General features: G+C 41.3%; 1 protein-coding gene across 1 annotated transcript in view; it reads right to left on the bottom strand.

Annotated features, from left to right (window-relative positions):
- VWA3B (von Willebrand factor A domain containing 3B) overlaps positions 1-21,545 on the bottom strand; it is a 135,129-nt gene that overhangs the window by 30,112 nt on the left and 83,472 nt on the right. The window contains exons 25-27 of the mRNA XM_018562814.1: positions 21,343-21,477; positions 21,108-21,205; positions 10,149-10,321 (exon numbers count right to left, since the gene is read on the bottom strand). Coding sequence (XP_018418316.1) covers positions 10,149-10,321; positions 21,108-21,205; positions 21,343-21,477 — 406 coding nt within the window. The remainder of the gene's footprint in view (positions 1-10,148; positions 10,322-21,107; positions 21,206-21,342; positions 21,478-21,545) is intronic.

The following is a 21,545-nucleotide window of genomic DNA, read 5'->3' as shown; positions in this document are numbered from 1 at the left end:
ATGAGAACAGCCTGACTTATTTATTTTGTTTATCAATATATTATGTACCGGTGATTCATTTTATGAAGGAAATTTAAAAACAACAGAAACAGCCTTTTGTGGCTCAAAGGCCAATGCTAGATCAGTCTTAGTAAATAGTAAATAGACGAGTGTTCAGCATAAACCAGTTGTCCATCAGATTTATTACTGTTGCCAAACCAAGTACCAAGATTTCAATGTAATTGTACACTTACTGTGCAAAGAACACCCAATCTTGTGCAATGAAATTTTAGAAATGGGATTCTTGCTCACACAAGACTGGATGATTAACGTCAGCTCAACCTTATCTCATTCACTAAACTTAGTGTATCAAGAGTATCTAAACCCAAAAGGAAACATTTTATATATTGCATTTTACTGATGCTGCAGTGCCGTCCGTCCGTTTTTTTACTACGGGCGGACGGCAAGAGGTTAAATATGGTGGCTGCACTGGTTTCCTTTTTTTTTTTTAATTTTTTTCCTTTATTTTTACCTGGTGAATTTCACCCGGTGAATTGGCCAGTAAGTCTGTTATTTTTCAATGTCATTTAACAGACCAAACTGTCCAGCAAACGTGTAAGATAGAGGATTGAAACAAACCCTTTAACACTGACAATGCTTACAATGGTCAGCTTTTCTCGTTTATGAAAAACCTGTATCCCAAAAGGGAAAATATGTTGCTGCAACTGCTTAAAAAGATATTAAAGTCAAAATGTTTTTAAGCTATTTTAAACAATCATTAAATCACAATGGATGCTGCTTCCTCCTTCCCCTTGCAGGGTCCTATGGACCCACCCTTTTCTGTGCTAGTAAGCTGTGTGTGTCTCCACAACCACACAGGTCAGGCAAGACAAGACACACCCGTCACCCCTGCTCCCTCTCCTCCTTCCTCTCCTCTCTTCCCCCTTTCTCCCTTCTCCAAGCCAGTGGATGGACAGCTGCCGTAGACTGTTCTCTCCCCTGTTATCCTGTAGTAGACAGTAAGTTCAAGGAAGCTGAGCTGAAAGAGCCGGAGCCAGCTGTTTGGAAAAATGATGAAACATGATGTAAGTGTTTGGGCAAAAATTTAGAGGAATATTTTGCTGGACAATTTATATTTATTTGATCTGCATTAGTTACTGAAAAAAGGACTGAGAGTTTAATACTTTAAAAAGTATTTAGCTGGAGTTCCCAGATTTATTATTTGAGTCAAGGCCATCCAAATCTTCTAGTGCATCTAACACTACCCTCCCCACAGGGTGACAATATTGCTATCCATGGGTGTTCCATTGCTCCTCCATAGAGCAGGAAATGTGTTATTGGATGGATTGCTGGATTAAAAATAGGGGAAAAAAAGCTTCAAAAACTAAGGTAATTTGAGGACAGTGGCCTGTCATTGCATGAAAACAAATGGGAGGAGCCAGCTGTGATGTCACAGCCAGCTCCGCCCATTTGTTTACCTTCACCCGGGACCTAAGAAGACCCATTTGACATCTGTCGGCCAAATGTCACCACTAGCTCCGCCCATTTCTTAACATTTTGCCATCATCTGTCAAACCAGTCAGTTTGCAGCGGCAGTTCATAGGGTGCGGACAGGTCGGCATATTTTTACATGTATTTCAACGAGTCGGTGTCGTCACGGACAACGCTGGACGTCGTGATTGAACTTTGAATTACATCGTACAGATTCATTTTTGGGATTTTTGTTTATTAATGGAATTGTCAAAAAACCCTTGTTGTGTTTTATTTTTCCAATTAAAGGATTTGTTCTAAAAAAGTGTTTTCTCTTTATTTAAATTTTACTTTAACCCTTTACTCATTCGCAAGGGGGGCAGCATTTAGGTGCCCCATTATTAAAGGGGGTACCCCGATGCAAAAAAGCCCCCTGGCCACAAATACCCACAAATGCCCCCCCTCTTTCCTGCCCTGCCATGTCTGTGCTCGGATTAAGGGTCTGGTTGGGAATTTTAGGGGGGACCCCACTTTTTTCCCTGTTTTTTGAGGGTTGGGTTCCCCCTTAAAATTTTAGGTCTGGTATTAATTGTTTGGGGGAAACCCCATGCACTTTAAAAATTTTTTTTTAACGAGGGGTTCCTCCTAACATTCCACGCTGTTTTTAATTTTATTTTTGTTTGTTTACATTTGCGGGGAGAACAGTCTGCTTCGGCTGTGTGTTCGGCTCAGCCAAGCTGAAGCATGTGCATTCGACTCTGCCGTGCTGCCTATTGTGAATAGCCCGTACAGCCGCCCTTCTGTTCAGCTGAACCGAAGGGCTCCGGCGGCCGAAGTGAGAGAAGGATTAGCCGAAGCTACGGCTATATCTTTTGGCTCTTTAGTGAATAACCCCCTTAACTAATGCACCCACCTTGTCTAAAGATCGTTATGGTGCAATATATAATTTTTTGTTTTTGGGATTAGATACCCTTTCAATCATTCAGATATGTGCAAGCAGGAAATCCAGTTTTCTGTAAATTTCCTCTTGCTAATAATTGGGTATTCTTTGTAATGGGGATTTTCACCTTATTCTTCATGCAAATAGTGCTTAAAAAAGATCCTTTAATGAGCTTTTAGGCCTCGAGGATCGATTTAAAAAGCTGTTCTTACCCTATAATTCTCCAACTAGAAACTGGTACCATAGTTTAAGACTGGTAATAGCATCTCCAAATATGTCACATTATGCTGCACACAGACAGGTTTTTAACTAAGGAACATCCTCTGTGAACACAATATAACCCTGACATTGTATCTCATTTTCTGCTGTATCAAAGCCTTATGCTATTAATACAAGTCCCCGAAGAAGGAAAGCTCTTCAATTCAATAGATGTTCTTCACTAGTACAATGCAAGAGTGAAGACTATTTGAAACATTAATAAATGATTTCCAAGTTGGCAGTGTCTGATGAAAATAATGCCTCTCGAGAATCTGCTAAATCCAAATGAAATGAATTATGCAGCAGGCAGAAACAGCAATTAGAAGATAAAATAATGTTGAAACTGGAAGTGCCAGGAAGCATTCTGGTTATCTTATGTAAATATCACTCATGCATATAATGTGGTGCTTTGTGCCGCCATGTTTCTATAAAGGGAAATTTCAGTGGCTGCAAAAAAAAAAAAAATGACTGTGGTGTTGTGAACAGCAGCCAGTCAGAATTTGAGTTTCATTCTAAAAGAGAAAATGTGATTGGCTTCTGAGGGCAAAGTCCTCTTTTACCGAACCTTTGCGCCTAAAGGTAAGACATAGGGTAATATAGCTAAAATATTTCAATTGCAAAAATGCATATCTAATTAATCTTTTGAGAAGCTTAACACATGATCGATCTATTCTAGCTAAATAAAAGCTTATTTTTTCTGATCATATCACTTGGACACATGAATGTGTGACCCTTGTATATGCAGTCTTTGTGAATGGTACTTAGACATTCCCTTACTTTAGGATTCAGTAGTAATAAAATGTGACTGTAAGTAGTAATAGATGGGAAATCATCATGGCTTTCTACAAGAAATACATTATTTGTAATATGATTGCTGCAAAAGACAAATCCAGTTTTTTCAGAGTCCTTGTGAATGACAGGGACATATTTATAAAGCAGTGACTGACATTAACCAAGCAGTCAGGTTAATCTTCAAGATGCATGTGTTTTTTTGTTTTTGTTTAATATATATTTATTAATGTTTCCAAACATTAATCACAATTTGTCACATTTTACACAACTGGTACACATTCAATAATACAAAACTAAGCAATAAATTTTTTACCATCTATCCCTTATATTATACCTAATATCCATAACTTAGTTTATAATCAGGGCTGTTCTCCCCAGTTACACTAGTTAGAATATTGTGAATTACCATTAATATTACATACACTATACAGGTGAAACTCGAATATCAGAAAAGCTTGGTGGTGCTATAATAATGGTTGAGCCTGGGGAAAATGTAGCTTGTCTAAGCTGAAATAGAACACATTTACTGTTGTAGGAAGTGATCAATAAAACACGGTTACGAACGTGTACTTTAAATTTAAACCCTACCTATACTAAGATTAAAGTTGAAATCCAGGCAAAAGCATAAATACACCATTGAAATAAATATATTGCAGCTGTTTACCTGCCATAGGATTTGTGCTTCTGTTCACCCAATCCAAAGATTTACACATCTCTACCACATAACACAGCCAGGTGACCTGACTTTTCTGTACTGCAGTCAGGAAGCATAGCTTGGTCACCTCACTGCCCCAAACTGAATTTGGAGCTGCTCCTTCACTGTGAATTCACAGTGAAGGAGAAGCAGCAGACTGGTGAGGTCATCTCACTGCTTTCTCCTCTTTTTAGCATGTTCCTTATCAGCACATGCTCCAAGTCACAACTTGGAAGGCTCAGGACTTTCTCCCTACCCTCCATGTGATAGCCCTGGTTAACTAAGCAGTCAATCGTCAAGAACCACTGTCACATGAAAAGAAGGGGAAAGAATCACATGCCCAGAAGAAAAATAGATGCTCAAACCCAGAAGAAAATAGATATTTTTCTGAGCAAAAGGAGGATCAAAGAGATAGCGAATTGGTAATGGCGAAGCCACCAAGTTTGCATGAGGCTTACTTTACTCACTTTGCTATACAACATATACATAACAACTAACAGTAGTAGTAGTAGTAGTAGTAGTAGTAGTTTTGGCACTTTTGTATTATGTGCACAAAAACATTTCCATGTATTTTTTAAATATATTTATTTACTATTTATAACATTAGGAAGTCATACACAGAGCTTTACAGGTCATGGAATTATTCTAGGCATATTTATACTTATCTTTTGGTAAAGGTATACTATAATATATGTTAACTTATATGCGGGAAACAATATGTCAGCCTGATTTTCTTGCAGAGCTGAATGTGCCATCCATGGGGCTGAGGAAGTAATGAAATATTGCTGCATGTTTTATGTGCAGAGATTGTGGAAGTATTTAGGTAGAGACTGTAAGTAATATACTACTATGCATAAAAATTAAAAAATGTATTCAATGGGAAATATGTATGTGTATACACTGAGTGGCCAGATTATTATGACCACCGACGTTTGTAGGCAAATTAGCTATAATTTCGCGCTGAAGTTGCTAGAGGGCCAGACCATTATATATATAGGGAAGCAGGTTGTTTACCACGACAGTAGAAGTGATTTTTTTCTGAAGATAAGGGTAAACAACGCGATTTAACAGCCTTTGAACGTGGAATGATTGTTGGCACTCGGAGCCATGGAGCGAGTATCAGCAAAACAGCAGAATTCGGTAAATGTTCAAGAGCAGCTGTTGTTAAAGTGTTTAAAGACTGGACTGTCAGCCGAAAATCTGGGTCTGAACGTGCGAATTGTGTCCGTCAGCGACTAGTCAATGTTAGGGCAGAACGGAGAGTGGCAGGACTGGTACAAGAGAACAGAAGGGCAACAGTGCAGTGTCAGATTCCTCGCATCACCTTTCAACATCTTGTGGATTCACGAGGCCGCCCAACAAAGTCATCTCGTGGCCCAACGAAGTACTGATGGGGTGGTCATAATAATCTGGCCACTCAGTGTATATGTGTATAGAGATAGAGATACAATGAATATACACATATCCAGAGAGCATCAGTTTTTAGATGATACAGTCAAAAATTGTAGTGCGAGATCTATATGGAACTGTATCTGTGAAAAAAAACCTGTATGCATGTTTTATATGTATAAGCACCACGTAGACCAAAAATACATACATATAATACACAAGAACATTTTTCTTTAAGTTCCTAGGTGTTTAGTATAATTGATGACGACAGCTTACACATTTCCAGTTCAAACCCCCAGAAATTATCACTATGCAAATATAATATTAAAATACACTGGCTTAGCCAAAATCCATAAGTTACATATAGATAGAATTATAGTTGATAAGGCTGAAAAAGAATGATGTCCATCAAGTTCAATCTCTCATAACTCCTGTAGCCTTAGTCCAGAGGAAATATGTAAATGTTACCAAGTTTGAAAAGTAAAACTGGCATTATGAGGCAACAGCTAGCACACAACCTCAGAAGACAGAAAAACGAATGTTTTCATGAACAGTTCCCAAGAGCTGCACCACAGGGCATGGAAATAGGCATATAATGTTTACTCTCAGCTTATAGTATAATGTAGACAATTTGTGGACCCAAACATGTGTTGCATTTATGTATATATGTATATTTCAAAGAATATATATATATATATATAATCATTTTCTGTATTTATTAGGGCATTTTATTAAATCTTGGTACGAAGAGTCTGTGAAAACCCGCTGCTTTTCTTGGATTGGCTACCAATATAAAATATATTTTATGTGTGCAGTGCCACACTAACTTTGAAGTACTGCTCGGATTCCTGAGAATTATTTAAAGTTAATACAACAGTTATTGTCTTAGAAATGTCACAGCTTTCACTTTTTCATAATAATGAACCAAGAAAACTGCAGCTATTTCAATGTACTCCAATACCCAGAACTTCCCTTTTTTCTGGCAGACGGCTTCATTCTATGGTCCTCTGCTGCATGCAATACAATAAGAATACACACATATGTAACAGAAATAACAGATGTAATCTATAACCTCTTGCATTTTTCATCAAACAATTTTTCATAATATTACAATTTGCCATGACTAGAAACACCAGTTCATCCTTTCGACAGAACAAAAGCCTGCAGATAATGTGTTTATGTTTGCTATTTTTTTTCAAAACTGTGCTACTCAGATTTAGGATCTTACTCAATATCATTAAATCAGGAATATTTTAGTCATTCTTTCATTTTTAAAATAAGCTACTTACCTTTGACGGGCCCTTTTAAGAAATGTGATGAGTGGCTTTCTTAGCCACAAAGCTACAACAATGTTATTTGCAGGTCATGTCTCCAAGTTAAAAGGGTTAAAATCATGTAGGTATTTAACATAGGACAGCATATATATTTTTAAGCCATCTCCCCTACATGTGGAATATACACATGGGTATATGGATCACCTTGATCTTTAAAGTACCTGAATCCACACATAGCAACCTGTAAAGTTTGTATTGCTGTCTGTATTCCCTCTAGGTAGATTAACCCTCTCTTGTATAGTCCTGGTGACCATTATCACCAAGACTAAAGTTTGGGGAAAAAACTATATTTTGTGGAACCACAACAGTAATAGAGGGGAAATTAGCCAATGAGGACACTTGTTGTGGTGTCAACTGTCAAAGAGGTATTTTCTCATACTTGCCTACAAGACTGGAAGTAATTCTTAGACATTCAGGTTATATTGCCACCTACAGGAGGTTGGGACAAAAAAAGTTAAGCCAGCCTCTGTATAACTCCGCCTCCAATTGTCATGCCTCAGGTTTGTGAGCAAGCAGTACATAAAGCCAATAACAGGGGCCGAAAATTTTGGGGACATCCAAAAGCAGTCTAACTGAGGGGTGGGCAACAGCCACTTAGAGATTCAGATCAATTTACAAGAATGTCTGAAAGAATCAACACCTCAACAAAGTCTAGACAAAGCAGCATCAACTAAATATGGGAATTGTCACAACCCAGGGGGAGGGCACCGAGGTCCAACCTCCGGACCAGGACAAAAGTAACAACTTCTTCTTAAAGAATGATGGGCCTAAATAAGCAATGTGCATGCCTTGGTTCTTCTCTGTGTAGATATGTAAAAAAAATACATCCTGTTAATTAGCAGTGTGGAGAAACACCAAACATCCACCATAAGGGGAAAACAACAGGCTCCACATTAACTACCTGAACTGAAAAAAAAAAAGATGAAAAACATGGACCAACAGCTGGTCAATAAAAGGTGGTTAATATGAAGCAATGTTTACTAGGGTTAAGGCTTTGGGTAGATAACCCTTGACTTTAGGGAAAGGAAGCTTGGATAGACAAAGTATGTCCAGAAAAAAGACCAACCAGTTAAAAGCCAGAGGCCTAAGTTGAACCCCTAAACCCTACACTTCGGGGAGAGGGAGGTCCATATTAAGAAGGATGCTACTAGAGAGACAGGTAATCTCTAAAAGAGACATGTATGAATGTGAAATCCTTCTCACCTATAATCCAAATGCAGAGAGGGAAAATAAACCCTTAATCCAGGGAAAATAGAAGGTTAGTAGCCCTGAATTCTTTTAAACGAAAGGGTGGGGTGATCAACACCTTATAGCAAACTGGTATACATAGTTACCAGGACCAGAAGAATGATAAGGAGTCTATCCAACTCACACACATAGGTGTTTCAGGGCTATGCTAGCAACACTATAAACCGGCCTGACCAATAATTAAATATATGATTCTCGCAATTGTAAAACTTGGATGGACTCCGAGAAAATAGTTTTATGGTAAGAACAAATTTCTATTTTCTCTCAATCGTCCATTGAGGGACACAGCTCTAAATAATTCTGATATGTAGATACGTGCAAAAGCAATCCAAAACAGAGGAGGGGGCACCACAACAACTAGAAGAAACAGCTCAACAAGAATAGAACTATCAAAGAAATACTAAAACAGCTGCCTGGAAAAACTTTTTTGCTAAAACTAGTAGCAGAGGAGACAGAAACATCAACTTTATAAAATTATAGAAGACCAAGATGTTGCCTTGCAAATTTAAGCACCAGAAGCTTGATTTTGAAATGCCCATGAAGTACTAACTGCCCTAGTAGAAAAAACAGAAAAAGAAAAAAGGAGGAACTCATAAGCTTGAATGACATCCAGACCAATCCATTTTGAAATAGTGGATCTAGAAGCTGAACAATCTTTTATAGGATCTTCTGGCAAATGAAAAATCTGATGTCTAAAGGAAGCTGTGGCTGACAAACTCTAATAGCTCGCACAACTTCCAATCAATGAAGAGACATTTCCTTAGGATGAACAAAAGCCAGACAAAGTGAAAGTAAAACATTATCTTGAGATGAAAGGTCGAAACCACCTTGGGTAAAAAAGGAAACCTGCGGTCTCAAAACAACCTTTTCCTTATGAAGAACCAAATAAAGTTCCCTGCAAGACAAAGCAGACAACTTGGTAACCATTGTAGCCAAGGTTATGGCCACAAGAAAAGCAACCTTTTTGGCTAATAAAAATAATGAAATAGCTTGATAGGAAATAGGTTAAAAAGGAGCTTTTTGTAGAACAAACAAAACCAGGTTGAAGTCCCATGAAGGAAGAGGAGACCTAACCGGAGGAACCACACATGCAACTCTTTAAATAAACGTAGAAATCAAGGAATTGCCAGAAGGACAGCCAGAAGCCAGAGGACACTAAAGGACAGATAACAGATATCTGTCCCTTAATCTTACTGAAAGCTAAACGTTGATCGACCATCAGCTAAAGAAAAACAGGATATGCAATGCAGAAAAAGCCAGTGGGGAAAACCCCAAGGACTCACACCAATGAAAATAAGTCTTCCAGGTATGGTGATACATGTTATGAGTAGAAGATCCTTATGCCCATTAGGAACAACAGAATCAGAAATTCCCCTGTCTTTTAACGCCTGAGTTTCCACAGGCAGGCCGATAAAGCCAGGGACTGAGAATCAGGGTGGGAGACTGGTCCTGGAGACAAGAGAACTGGTCTATCTGGAAGAGACCACAAATTGTCTGCCAACAGATGAATCAGGTCAGCATACCACATACCACTCCCTGTGAGTCCAATCTGGAGAAATAAGAATGACTGGAACTCCTACATGTTCTATCCTGTGAAAGATGAGGTAACAGTGTCAGAGGAGGAAAGGTATACATCAGGTTGTACTGATCCCACAGAGCTATCAAGGCATCACCACATCCGCTGTTGGATCCCTTGCTGTGGATACAAATCTGTCCACCTTCTTGTTGTGGCGCTACACTACCCAATCCATATCCAGCGTTCCCCAAACAAAGTTTTTGAAACACCTCTGGATGAAAAGACCACTTGCCTGGATCCAGACGTTGTCTGCTGAGAAAGTCTGCCTGCCCGTTTTTAACTCCCGGTATGTGTACCGAGGAAGTTGCTGGAACATTAAGTTCTGCCCAAGACTGATAGAAGAATCACATCAAAGAAACAAAACAAACTAAAATAATAAAGAAGAAAAGAAGGACACATCCATTCTCCTGAGGACACCAAGTGTCCTTGAAATATATATATATATATATATCTATCTATATTAGGTACCTTTGCTTGTGCTGTCAGCACTAGTGGAAGAGTCACTGTCATTGCCATCAGGTGTCCTAGGTCTTACATGCAAATTCAATGAACGCCTGCTTCCCGTTGACAAAGATCTGCTCTTCTTTTCTTCCTTTGGTGGGGATGGTTTTAGGATGGGCTCAACAAACTGGACGCTTGGGCTGATGTTCAAGATTAGACAACAAAGACAATTATTCTGCTAATCATTTTCTTGAATTCCATTTAAAGAACATGAACACATCTGCTGACATAATGTGTTCTAGACAATACTGAATGTGTTTTTTTTTACCTTGAAATTAGTTACACTATAACTACTTCAAGTATAACATAATTATTTACACATACACAGATTAGAATATAAATGTGAAAATAAGATCATTGCCATTTTCTTCGCTGTTTTTGACACTGTTGACCACCCGCTCCTCCTCAAAAAACTCCACTCACTTGGCCTGCAAGGCTGTGCTCTTTCATGGTTCTCCTCCTACCTATCTAAGCGCTCCTTTAGTGTCACCTACAAATTTAACTCCTCCCCTTCTCTTCCTCTTTCTGTAGGGGTCCCTCAAGGCTCTGTCCTTGGACCCCTTCTCTTCTCTATCTACACCTCCTCCCTTGGTCAGTTAATAACCTCACATGGCTTCCAGTACCATCTCTATGCCGATGACACTCAACTATATATCTTTCTACTCCACAACTCACTCCCTCAGTGTCGTTGCGTGTCACTAATCTACTAACTGACATATCAGTCTGGATGTTGCAACACATCTTAACACTCAACCTTTCAAAAACTGAGCTCATGATATTTCCTCCTGCCAGTGCACCTTCGCCTAACTTTTCCCTTGAGATTGATAACACAACTATCCAACTTTCCCCCATGCCAAGGTGCTAGGTGTCATCCTTGACTCGGACCTCACCTTTCTTCCCCACATCCAATCACTATCCAAATCCTGCCGCCTACACCTTCGTAACATCTCCAAAATACGCCCCTTCCTCACCAATGAAACCGCAGAATTACTCATCCACTCACTTGTTATCTCTCGTATTGACTATTGCAACTCCCTCCTCATTGGCCTACCACTACACGGGCTATCCCCCCTTCAATCTATCATGAATGCTGCTGCTAGACTCATCCACCTAACCAACCGCTCAGTGTCTGCAACCCCCCCCCCTCCCCCTCTGCCAATCCCTCCACTGGCTTCCAATAACCCAAAGGATAAAAATTAAAATTTTAACAACCACTTACAAAGCCATCCACAACTCTGCCCCTGGCTATATCTCAAACCTTGTCTCAAAGTATCACTCTAACCATCCCCTCCGTTCTTCTAAGGACCTCCTGCTCTCTAGCTCCCTCGTCAACTCCTCCCATGCTTGCCTCCAGGACTTCTCTAGAGTCTCTCTCTTCCTCTGAAACTCTTTACCCCAACCTGTCCATCTATCTCCCACTCTGACTGCCTTTAGGTGATCCCTTAAGACTCATCTCATCAGGGAAGCCTATCCCACCTCAAACTAACTGCTCCACTATCACGTTCTCAAAAAATTCATCCCCACACAGCTATCCAACTCTCCTCATGTATCACATGCCCCTCCCTTTAGATTGTAAGCCCTCACAGGCAGGGCCCTCCTTACCATCTTGTCTTAAATTGTAGCGTAATTGTAATGTCTTACTTACATTTTAAAGCGCTGCACAAACTTAGGTGCTATTAAAATCCTGTATAATAATAATAATAAAACCCTTATAGCAACAATAAAACCAAACTACAAGCCATTCAAGAGTAAAAAATTAATAAAAGCAATGCACTGCTTCTCGTGTCTAAATGAGGGGCTATAAAAGTCTACTAAATTCTAATTACAATTAGTTTTAATAACATTCATGGATAATTGAGTAAAAATATTTAGAAGATTACAAGGCTAGAGCTACATGGGAGATTATTAGGAGCTCCATCAAACTATTAAAATCTCTATTTTTAATAGTTTATTCACCCTTTAGTGAATAACCCTGAATCTCTAACAGGGTTATTCACTAAAGGGTGAAGTGTTTGGAGAAGGCAGGAGAAGTGAACAATCTAGGACAACATAGCTGAACTGGAAAGTGAGCAGAATTGGAGAATTTTTCCAAATCAGCGATGTTGTCCTAGATTGCTCACTTCTCCTGCCTTCTCCAAACACTTCACCCTGTTGTGAATAACCCTCTAAGACAGGGGCGCCCACAATTTTTCACCGTTCGGAGATCTACTTTTCAAATGACAAGCTCAATGAGATCTACCAACGAAAAAACACCTGCATTCAGGAGGGGGTGGGGGGAACATGGCGGTGCATTGAAGTCAATGGCACCGCAGCCACGTCCCTCACCCGCAGTGCGATCGCAAAACGTGCCTGCGTTCCGGCCCAGTGCGATCTGCAAAAATGCTGCAAGCACTATTTTTGCAGATTGCACTGGACCGGAATGCAGGCAGGAGATCGCACTGCGGGTGGGGGGCATGGCTGCGGTGCCATAGACTTCAATACAACCCCACGCCCCCTCCTGCCCCTGAACGCAGGGAGTCGGCCGGCTTGCATTCTAGAGGCGCCGGCGTCCTGTTCTCCCGCGGTGCTTGTGTGGCCGAATGTGGCTGACGTTGCACACGGGGAGAGTTGTCCTGCCCCTTTTGCGCCCGAGGCAAGAAAAAAAAAACATGCCCCCCCCAACAGGCAGGTGACATCACCCAGCCTTCCCCCTCCTGTATTTTTTCTTTTTTTATTATTTCTTATTTTTTATTTAATTTTAATGTTTTCATTTTTTTTTTTTTTAACTGTTGGGGGGCTTCGGGAAAATATTAGGGGTCTAAACAGCCCCCTGATATTTCCCTTTTAAAATAGAAAAAGAAATTGAGGACACAAAGTCCTCAATCTCTTTTTCTGCAGCCTCTGTTCTAAATGAATGGAAAGCACAGAGGCTTCCCATTCATTCAGAAACTATTTACTATCAAGCATTTTCTAAATGGGGAGGAGCCTCTGTACGGAGTGCTACTCCCCATTGAGAATCTCATGAATGAACAGGAAGTTATGTAAATCACATCCTGTTCATTCATAACTGGGGACACATAGTACTGTGTCCCCAGTTTTTTACAAGTGTTTGTCCTGCAAAGAGGATTGGTACATATCACTGATATGTACCGATCCTCTGCCGCTCGGCCACGCACACAGGGGGGCTCAGCTTCTCCTCTGGATCTCCGCTGCTCTCCCGGGCAGAGGCAGTGGGGGATCCCACGAGGAGTGAGCAGAGCACTTCGGGAGGGGGGGGCATTCGGACGGAGCCGATGTCACAGCAGTGGCGGTGAGGAGAGAGCCGCCGGCTGTCAGATCCAGGCCGAGCATCTCTCTCTCTCTCTCCTCACCGATCGGTGTGTTGCTGTGATAGCGGCTCCACCCCCCGCCGCCTGCAGCGCTTTGTTCACTTCTTGGATCCCCGCTGCATACAGATGGGGGAGGGCAGCGGGGATCCAGGGAAGCCCTACGGCAGGAGGACAGGACATCGCAATCTACCAGGGATCGCTTTGCACCCCTGCTAATGGGCACCCCTGCTCTAAGAGTTTCACTTGATTGCTCAACAGATAGAACAAATGGCTGCTTTTGATATAAACACAAGGGGTGTGGAAATGAGGCACTATATCTTAAGCTATGTTATTCCATTGGCATGTGTTAGGGTTTGATTCAAATAGCAATGCTCTGGCTCAGACAGGTCAAGTACACCAGGGGGCTTCAAAGGGCACCCCGGTAGAATTCAAGATGGTTAGAGAAAAAAACAGTAATTGCTACACAAACGGTCATTCAAAGCGCTAACACGGGTTTTCCACAAAAGGTTGAAGAGTTTGCAGAAAGGCAGAAGGGAACAATCTAGGACAAAATAGCTGAACTGGAGAATTTTTCCAAATCAGCTATTTGGCCTAGATTGTTCACTTATTCTGCCTTCTCCAAACTCTTCACCCTTTTGTGAATAACCCTGTAAATGTATTAATCCTTAATCAGGATGACACAGGATGTTACAGCCAACATGTTTCCGGGGTTAAAGGAGTCCCCATTCACTAGAGATGAAAAACAACGGACAAGAATACATGTGCAAAATACATAAAATAAAAGTGATTGATTGTTAGTGGTAACTGCAGGCAGTTAGAAGCTTTTACAACAGCACAAGCTTTTTATACTTGCATAACTGTCCCCTTCACTTACTACCATTTGCTGTCCTCCCCATACTTAAACTTTGTGAATAAAAGCTGCAGAAGGAGGAGCCTGTGTATTAAGTACAAGGCAAAGAGGACAGGGCAGTGGCATAACTGCATCAATGCTGGTGTAGTCGAGGTCATCAAAATATGAGCTCTACTCCTTGCTATTGTTGTAGCCAGGGAAGCCTTCAGAAATTTCGGGGCCCCTTACACAACTTTAGGCCTGCCCCCCCAGGCTTTTTTACCCGGCTGTCCCATCGAGTCCCCCCCACCGGTCGTCCCTCCAGATACTTCAATGCATTTTTATTTTAGCACTGTTACAACTTAATATATGAAGTTGAAATTAGGGCTGCAGCGAATGATTAATTTGATAATCGATTAGTTAGCCGATTATTAAGTTCGATTAAAAAAAGGCTCCAGTGATGGACTACTAGTTTGTATTGAGATTGTAGTCCATTATAGGAGCAAGCTTGGAGCGGTGGAAGTGATAAAAAGTGTGTTGTGCAATATAGTACATTATACAGTGGCACAATGCAGAATACCAGCAGCTATAGAGGAATACAGCAAGCAGCAGTAGTCCTTTATACTATAATGTACTATTGCCTTATACTATACATACTATACATACATTATACTAGAGCTGTAACAACTATTCGACTTAGTCGATTAAAATCGACAATGGAAAACGTTGTCAATGTTTTCCATCGTCGATTAGTCGGCTATCAATTAAATTGCCTGTTCGGGGCTCAGCACACGAGCCGCGCATGCTGCACTCCGCGCACGCCACTGTCCAGCCCCCGACTCTCCTCCAATCCCGACGCTCCTTACATCTAGCCGGGCTGGTGCGGTCACATGACGGGTGTCGGGGATTTGAGCGCGACAGGTGTCAGCCGGGGGACGGAGACGATGGCTGGGGACGAGCTGGCATCCAGGCTGAACCGGCGGCTGCGGATGGGGGACCCAGGGGACGGGGAGAGGGAGCAGCCCAGCATGAGGGTCTTCAATCCCTAAACCGAGTTCAAGGAGTTCAGCAGATCAAGGATATGGAGAGAATGTTCTGACAGTAATTTCACCCCAATCCACCATCATACCCGTCCTCTGCACCCCAATCCCCCATCATACCTGTCCTCTGCACCCCATCCCACCTTCATACCCATCCTCTCCATCCCTGCACCCCATTCTACTATCGTACCCGTCCTCTGCACCCTATCCCACCATCATACCCGTCCTCTCCTTCCCTGCACTCCATTCCACCATCATACCCATCCTTTCCATCCCTGCACCCTATTCCACCATCATAGACGTCCTCTGCACCCCATTCCACCACCATACCCGTCCTCCCCATCCCTGCACCCCATTCCACCAGCATACACATCCTCTGCACCCCATCCCACCATCATACCCATCCTCTCCATCTCTGCACTCCATTCTACCATCATACCCATCCACTCCATTCCACCATCATACCCATCCACTCCATCCCACCATAATACCCATCCTCTCCATCCTTGCACTCCATTCCACCATCATACCCATGCTCTCCATCCGTGCACTCCATTCCACCATCATACCCATCCTCTGCACCCCATTCCACCATCATACCCATCCTCTGCACCCCATTCCACCATCATACCCATCCTCTGTACCTCATTCCACCATCATACCCATCCTCTCAATCCCTGCACTCCATTCCAGCATCATACCCATCCTCTCCCTCCCTGCACTCCATTCCACCATCATACCCGTCCTCTCCATCCCATCATCATACCCGTCCTCTCCATCCCATTCGACCATCATACCTGTCCTCTCCATCCCTGCACTCCATTCCATCATCATACCCGTCCTCTGCACCCCATTCCACCATCATACATGTCCTCTCTATTCCTGCATTCGATTCCACCATCATACCCGTCCTCTCCAATAACACCAGCTATAGAGGAATACATCAGATCCCAGCAATAATACCTTATACAGCGGCGCAATGCAGAATACCAGCAGCTACAGAGGGCTACAAATCCCAGCAATAGTACAATATAATGTACTATTGCTGGGATTTGTTGTTGACAACGTTGACAAAGTTTTCCATCGTCGATCTTAATCGACTAAATCGAATAGTTGTAGCAGCTCTAGTTGAAATGTGTATTTTAAGTCATCCGTGCATTCAATATTTGTCCCTAGGTGACATTAGGGGTCTGAAAGACCCAGGATGTCTCCATAAAGAGGACCTGTCACACCCTATCTGCTATTACATAGGGTGCTTGTTATCCCCCAATGTGATAGCAAAAGCGTTAGTGTAAAAAAAAACAAAAAAACAAAAAAACAAAGTGTTTAAAAATTAAAGTCACAGAAGAGAAATTAAAAAAATGAAAAAAAAATGCATGTGCCCCTCCCCCCACACGTGCACGCACATACACATGCAAACACGCGCCGGTGCGCTTACGTGCGAAACCGACAATTGCTCTACACATGTTACATATCGCCGTGAACGTCGGACTGAGAGCAATAGTTATAGGGCCATCAATCACTGTTATCACTAAATTAATGAGCGGTAAAAGTGTTTAAAATGTTCCCTATGGGAAATTTTGGGTATTTAAATTTTTTGCGGATGAACGCAATTTTAAAGCTTGACATGTTTGGTATCTATTTACCCGCCGTGACCCCGTTTTTCATATTTTACAAAAAAAATGCACTAAATTTTAATTTATTATTTATTCTATGGGGCCTCTGCTTTCAGAAAATATATCATTGTTGGGGGTTTGAACCTGTTTTCTAGCCAAAAATTCTGATTTTATCATGTGTGTGTAAATGTAAAGAAATGCCTCAGACAGCAAGTGGTTAAAATGTGCACCTGACAGCCAGTTTTCTGCTGTTCTGAAGTCATGAATGTGATTTATGAAGGGGAGGAAGTCAGTCAGGGAGGCATGCAGGGCCGCACTGGGACTAAAAATAGGCCCGGGCATTTTAGACTGAGCAGCCCAATCACGTGACCACCAACAGGCCCCACCCCTCACAACAGGGGGCGGAGCCAAACAAGCGCAATCGAGGGGCAGGGCCGGCCACTCCTGCAGGCAGGCGGCAGCCGACATACTCTACTTCAACCTCGATCTCCATGCTTCTGCCCGGTAAATTAAGCTCCGCCCCTGTAAGCACTTCAGCAGAAAAGATACCAATAGCGTGGGGGGGGTGGGGGGCGGGACCAGGCAAATATAACTATTCATATAACTCATTCATATAAGCACAACAAATTAGAGCTTGGAGCCCGGGCCCCCCCCGTTTGCCAGGGCCCCTTACAATGTTACTGGCCGTACCCCCCCTGACGGCGGCCCTGGTTGTAGCAAGGAGTAGAGTTCATTGTTGTATAGCCCTTAAAGTTAATTGTTAAATGAATACACAAACAATGTGATTTCCTGCTTTCAGTATGATTTAGGGAATTTAAAAGAATAATGATAAATCGATATGGTGCGTTACTGCAGTGTCTTCCAAGCCAACCAAAAGCCTCAAGCACTTTCCATTAAAGGTATTAATAGTACAAGGACATGGCTAAAGGAAATTATAAATCCTAATTAGAGTCTTGCAAGAGACATTTTTTGTAGAAGACAGGAGAGGGCACATTAATATGTTCTGATGATGTCTGCAGCACAATTAAACAACACATATTGCATTAGTATATTAAAAAAATTCCAATAGAAAGGGACTTGTCAGTGATATTATGATGGTTTAAAAGCTGCTTTGATTTTTGGTAACAACAGTGAAGTTCTATAACCCATAATGACCAATCAGAAATGAATGTTCACAAACATGATTCTATTTATCATTAGTTTCTGTCCTGCTTAGAGTGGGTTTTTTTTCTTTTACCTGCCTAAAGATTTATATTTCTGTCCATCGATTCCTGAGATTTACATATCTCTGTCACACAGCACAGCCCTGACTAGCAGGAGACCTTAGAGGTCTTGTCCCTCACTCAGCCTGTGGCCAGACAGTGAAAGGAGAAGCAGCAGGACCATGAGCTCATCTCTTTATCACCTTGCTCATTCTGCTTTCTCTCCTATTAGCATCCTGCAGCATAACTGACTGGCTCCTTCTCCAAGTCTGAACTTTGTTGTACAGGAACTGCAAGAGGCCAATACCAAGTCCAATTCGGATACTTACACTGCCTGCATTTAAAACAAATATTTATGGCTGTATAAATTAATATAGTGCTGCATTAATTTGTGTCTTGAACTAAGGTTATACTTGCAAGTTTATACTGTACCTACTGAGCAAATATGTTACAATGCAAGATTTACTATCAAAGACTTGAACTGGATAGGTTGTTAGCGAAAGTCCCAACAATCGTACAATATTTTTCACCAGGGGCTCTGTGCTGCATTGCAGTGTTTCTCCATACATGTTGTCCACCAGTTAATTTTTTGTGCATATCCACAGTGGTAGCTAAATAGTACTGCTGAAATAGTGAATACTCCACCAGTGCTAATGTGAGATTAGCTGCACAACACACAACACTGGTTGGACCTCAGAACAGGATGTAGTGTATAAGGGCTGCCTCATAAGGCCAATGTCACACTTGTCAATGCCAATGACACTGTCATTCTGAGCCTGATGAAGGGGTACCCTTGAGGCCCCGAAAGCGCTTGTACTGAATGGCAATGTGTCAATAAACTGACTTTTGCTGAAATACTTTTGGTGTGTTGGTGACATTCACTTTATACTCTTGTGCTATACACGGTGCTGTCCGTGGTCGCTACAAGCACCCACCTGCTGCTGCAGGGCTTCCATTGTTCCGGTAAGGAGTGCAGCTGGTTTTCTATTTTAATTCTACTAATTTCACGATCCATATTCTACATACATTTTGTATAATAATTCTGTATAATAAATAATAATACAGTAGTGATGAGCTGGGGCTTGCTGCGAACCCAGTTTGCTCAAGCCTGCTTAAACTATGACCAACACACCCCCTTTCCGACCCAAACAGTTGCAGCAGGCACATTCCCCACTCCACAGCTACACATCATAACGGTGCAGGGAATGTTTGTGCTGCAATTTATTGGGCCAAGAGGGAGGAGGGTTGGTTACAGTGTTGAGAGGACTTGGCCGAACTCAGATGTACTGGAATTGCACCAAGACCAGGCTTATATATATATTCTACAGTAATATTTAAAATTACAGTAAGATTTGACTTAGTGACATGTAGACAATCTTTGTGGTTTAAACTTTTCCATGTTGAAACAGTGCTTTTCATAAAATATATTTTTATAAAGTAAAAAAAACAGTACTTCTTTCATTGGACACCACTATCTATAATGACAAGTCCCAAAGCACATAGAAAGCAAAGCCAGAGTTAATATGTTTATAAGTGCATTTATCTTATTTAAGAGGGGAGACTGTACACATGTATGTGAAATACTCCCTGATGCTAGCACTCTTCATCTGCTTGGCAGTTCACGTCAAACCATACCTCTGATATGGAAGATTTGTGTCAAAGAGCAATATACTGTACATGAAAGAGAGCTACAACGGAACCTCTTTGGATTCTCAGGTCTCTTTCTTAAGCAATCTTCTCCTATAGAAGGCATTTTGGTTCTTCACAGTTCATTGCTCTGGGGGTTAACCAGGTCACAAAAAATAGTCTTTGCATTACTGATGAGCGCCCACAGTGGGACATCGCATATATGTTCAGTGTGAATGAAGGAAACAGTAAAGAAAATAACAAAGAATAATAAGTAAGAGGAAAATGGAAAGAGCGCCTGGCAGAGGAGATTATAGGTGAGGCCCAGAACACTGAAAATTAGCTATTTCTATCAGGACCAGCGAATCCAATAATTTGCCTTTTACTTATATTTTGAAATGTGTATTTGCTTCTAGCCTACCTGAAAACCTGTCCTGAATACATTTTTTTTTCTTCCTGTGAGTGATATGTGCATAGTTCCATTAAATTACTACTTATCTGCAGTTACTTCTTGTTTAACCACATTAATAATTATTGGCTTTAATAGCCAAGCACCTCTACCCTTTCTTCAGTTCTGTATATTGCCATCACAGGGAAATCATTGTAGGAGATAAGTATTATTATATGTGCAGGTCATTTTGGTGGTTATATTATATGCATTGACACTGGTTTTTAGATGTAAAGTATGAGTACCGATATTTTTTTTAGCAGTACTCACCGATATCAGGATCCCGAGGTAGCATGGGCCTGGCTTCCCAGCCAATCATGACCTGTCACCCGGCTTCCTGATTGGTCGGAAAGCCGGCTCCATGCTCCCTTACGGCACTGCCATTCAGAGGGAATCTCCCTCTGACCGGAAGTTCCGGTATTGGGGGCAAGTAATGGAGCATTTGGCTGAGTACGAGTACTCGGCCAAATGCTCAGTATCGTCACCTATACCAATACCAGTATTGGTATCGGTGCATCCCTAATTAATACTTTTTGTACACAGCATATTGAAATACACAGTTGCATTAACCTATGCTTGACATCCCTGACTTTGATCTTAAAATAAAAGCTTTGCATTGTTAGGACTATGTCAGAGTGCCTAGGCTGTGTAAAAGGTGAGAGTAGATTCAATCATTCAGAAAAGGGAGCAGGAACAGTTCCTGATTGTGAAGAAACTTGAATGCAGTGGTAAGCTGCTAGTTGCCTATTTGTAATGTATACATTTTGCATTGTAAATAACCCCAGGAATTTTATTTACTTACAACTTTGACTTTTTAAGACTCTTAAAAATTAATAGAGAAATAAAAAAATACTTACATGGTGTAATCAATCATCTGGGCTTTTCTGATATAGCTACAGGAAACAGAAAACTGAGATGGGCTTATTTTAAATTGCTCACTCCTTAAACAATGTCCCTGGAAAAAAAGGACATTATTAATATTGTATCTTTAACAAATAATCTATGATATATTCATAGGCCCTTAATGTCACCACTGTATTTATTGTATTGTTAGTAAATAAAGCATGTGTGACCTCTAGTAAATGCACTTACTTTTCTGTTGTTGTAATAGAGAACTGTATATAGCTTATCTGCTGCTTCAGACCTTGGTGTTGCTATGACCACAGCAGGTAGATAGCAACCACCTCCTCCTTTTGCCCCAGTTTTTGCAAAAACACAATCTCCAACCTATAAAACACACATTTATTTATTTTTAAACCTAAATATGGTATTACTGCGTAAAAAATAATAATTAT

Source organism: Nanorana parkeri, unplaced genomic scaffold (assembly GCF_000935625.1).
Source record: "Nanorana parkeri isolate BGI_ZX_2015 unplaced genomic scaffold, ASM93562v1 scaffold21, whole genome shotgun sequence".
Taxonomy (NCBI): Eukaryota; Metazoa; Chordata; class Amphibia; order Anura; family Dicroglossidae; genus Nanorana; species Nanorana parkeri.
The sequence above is the reverse complement of the archived record's forward strand: the minus strand, read 5'-3'. Positions and strand labels throughout refer to the sequence as shown.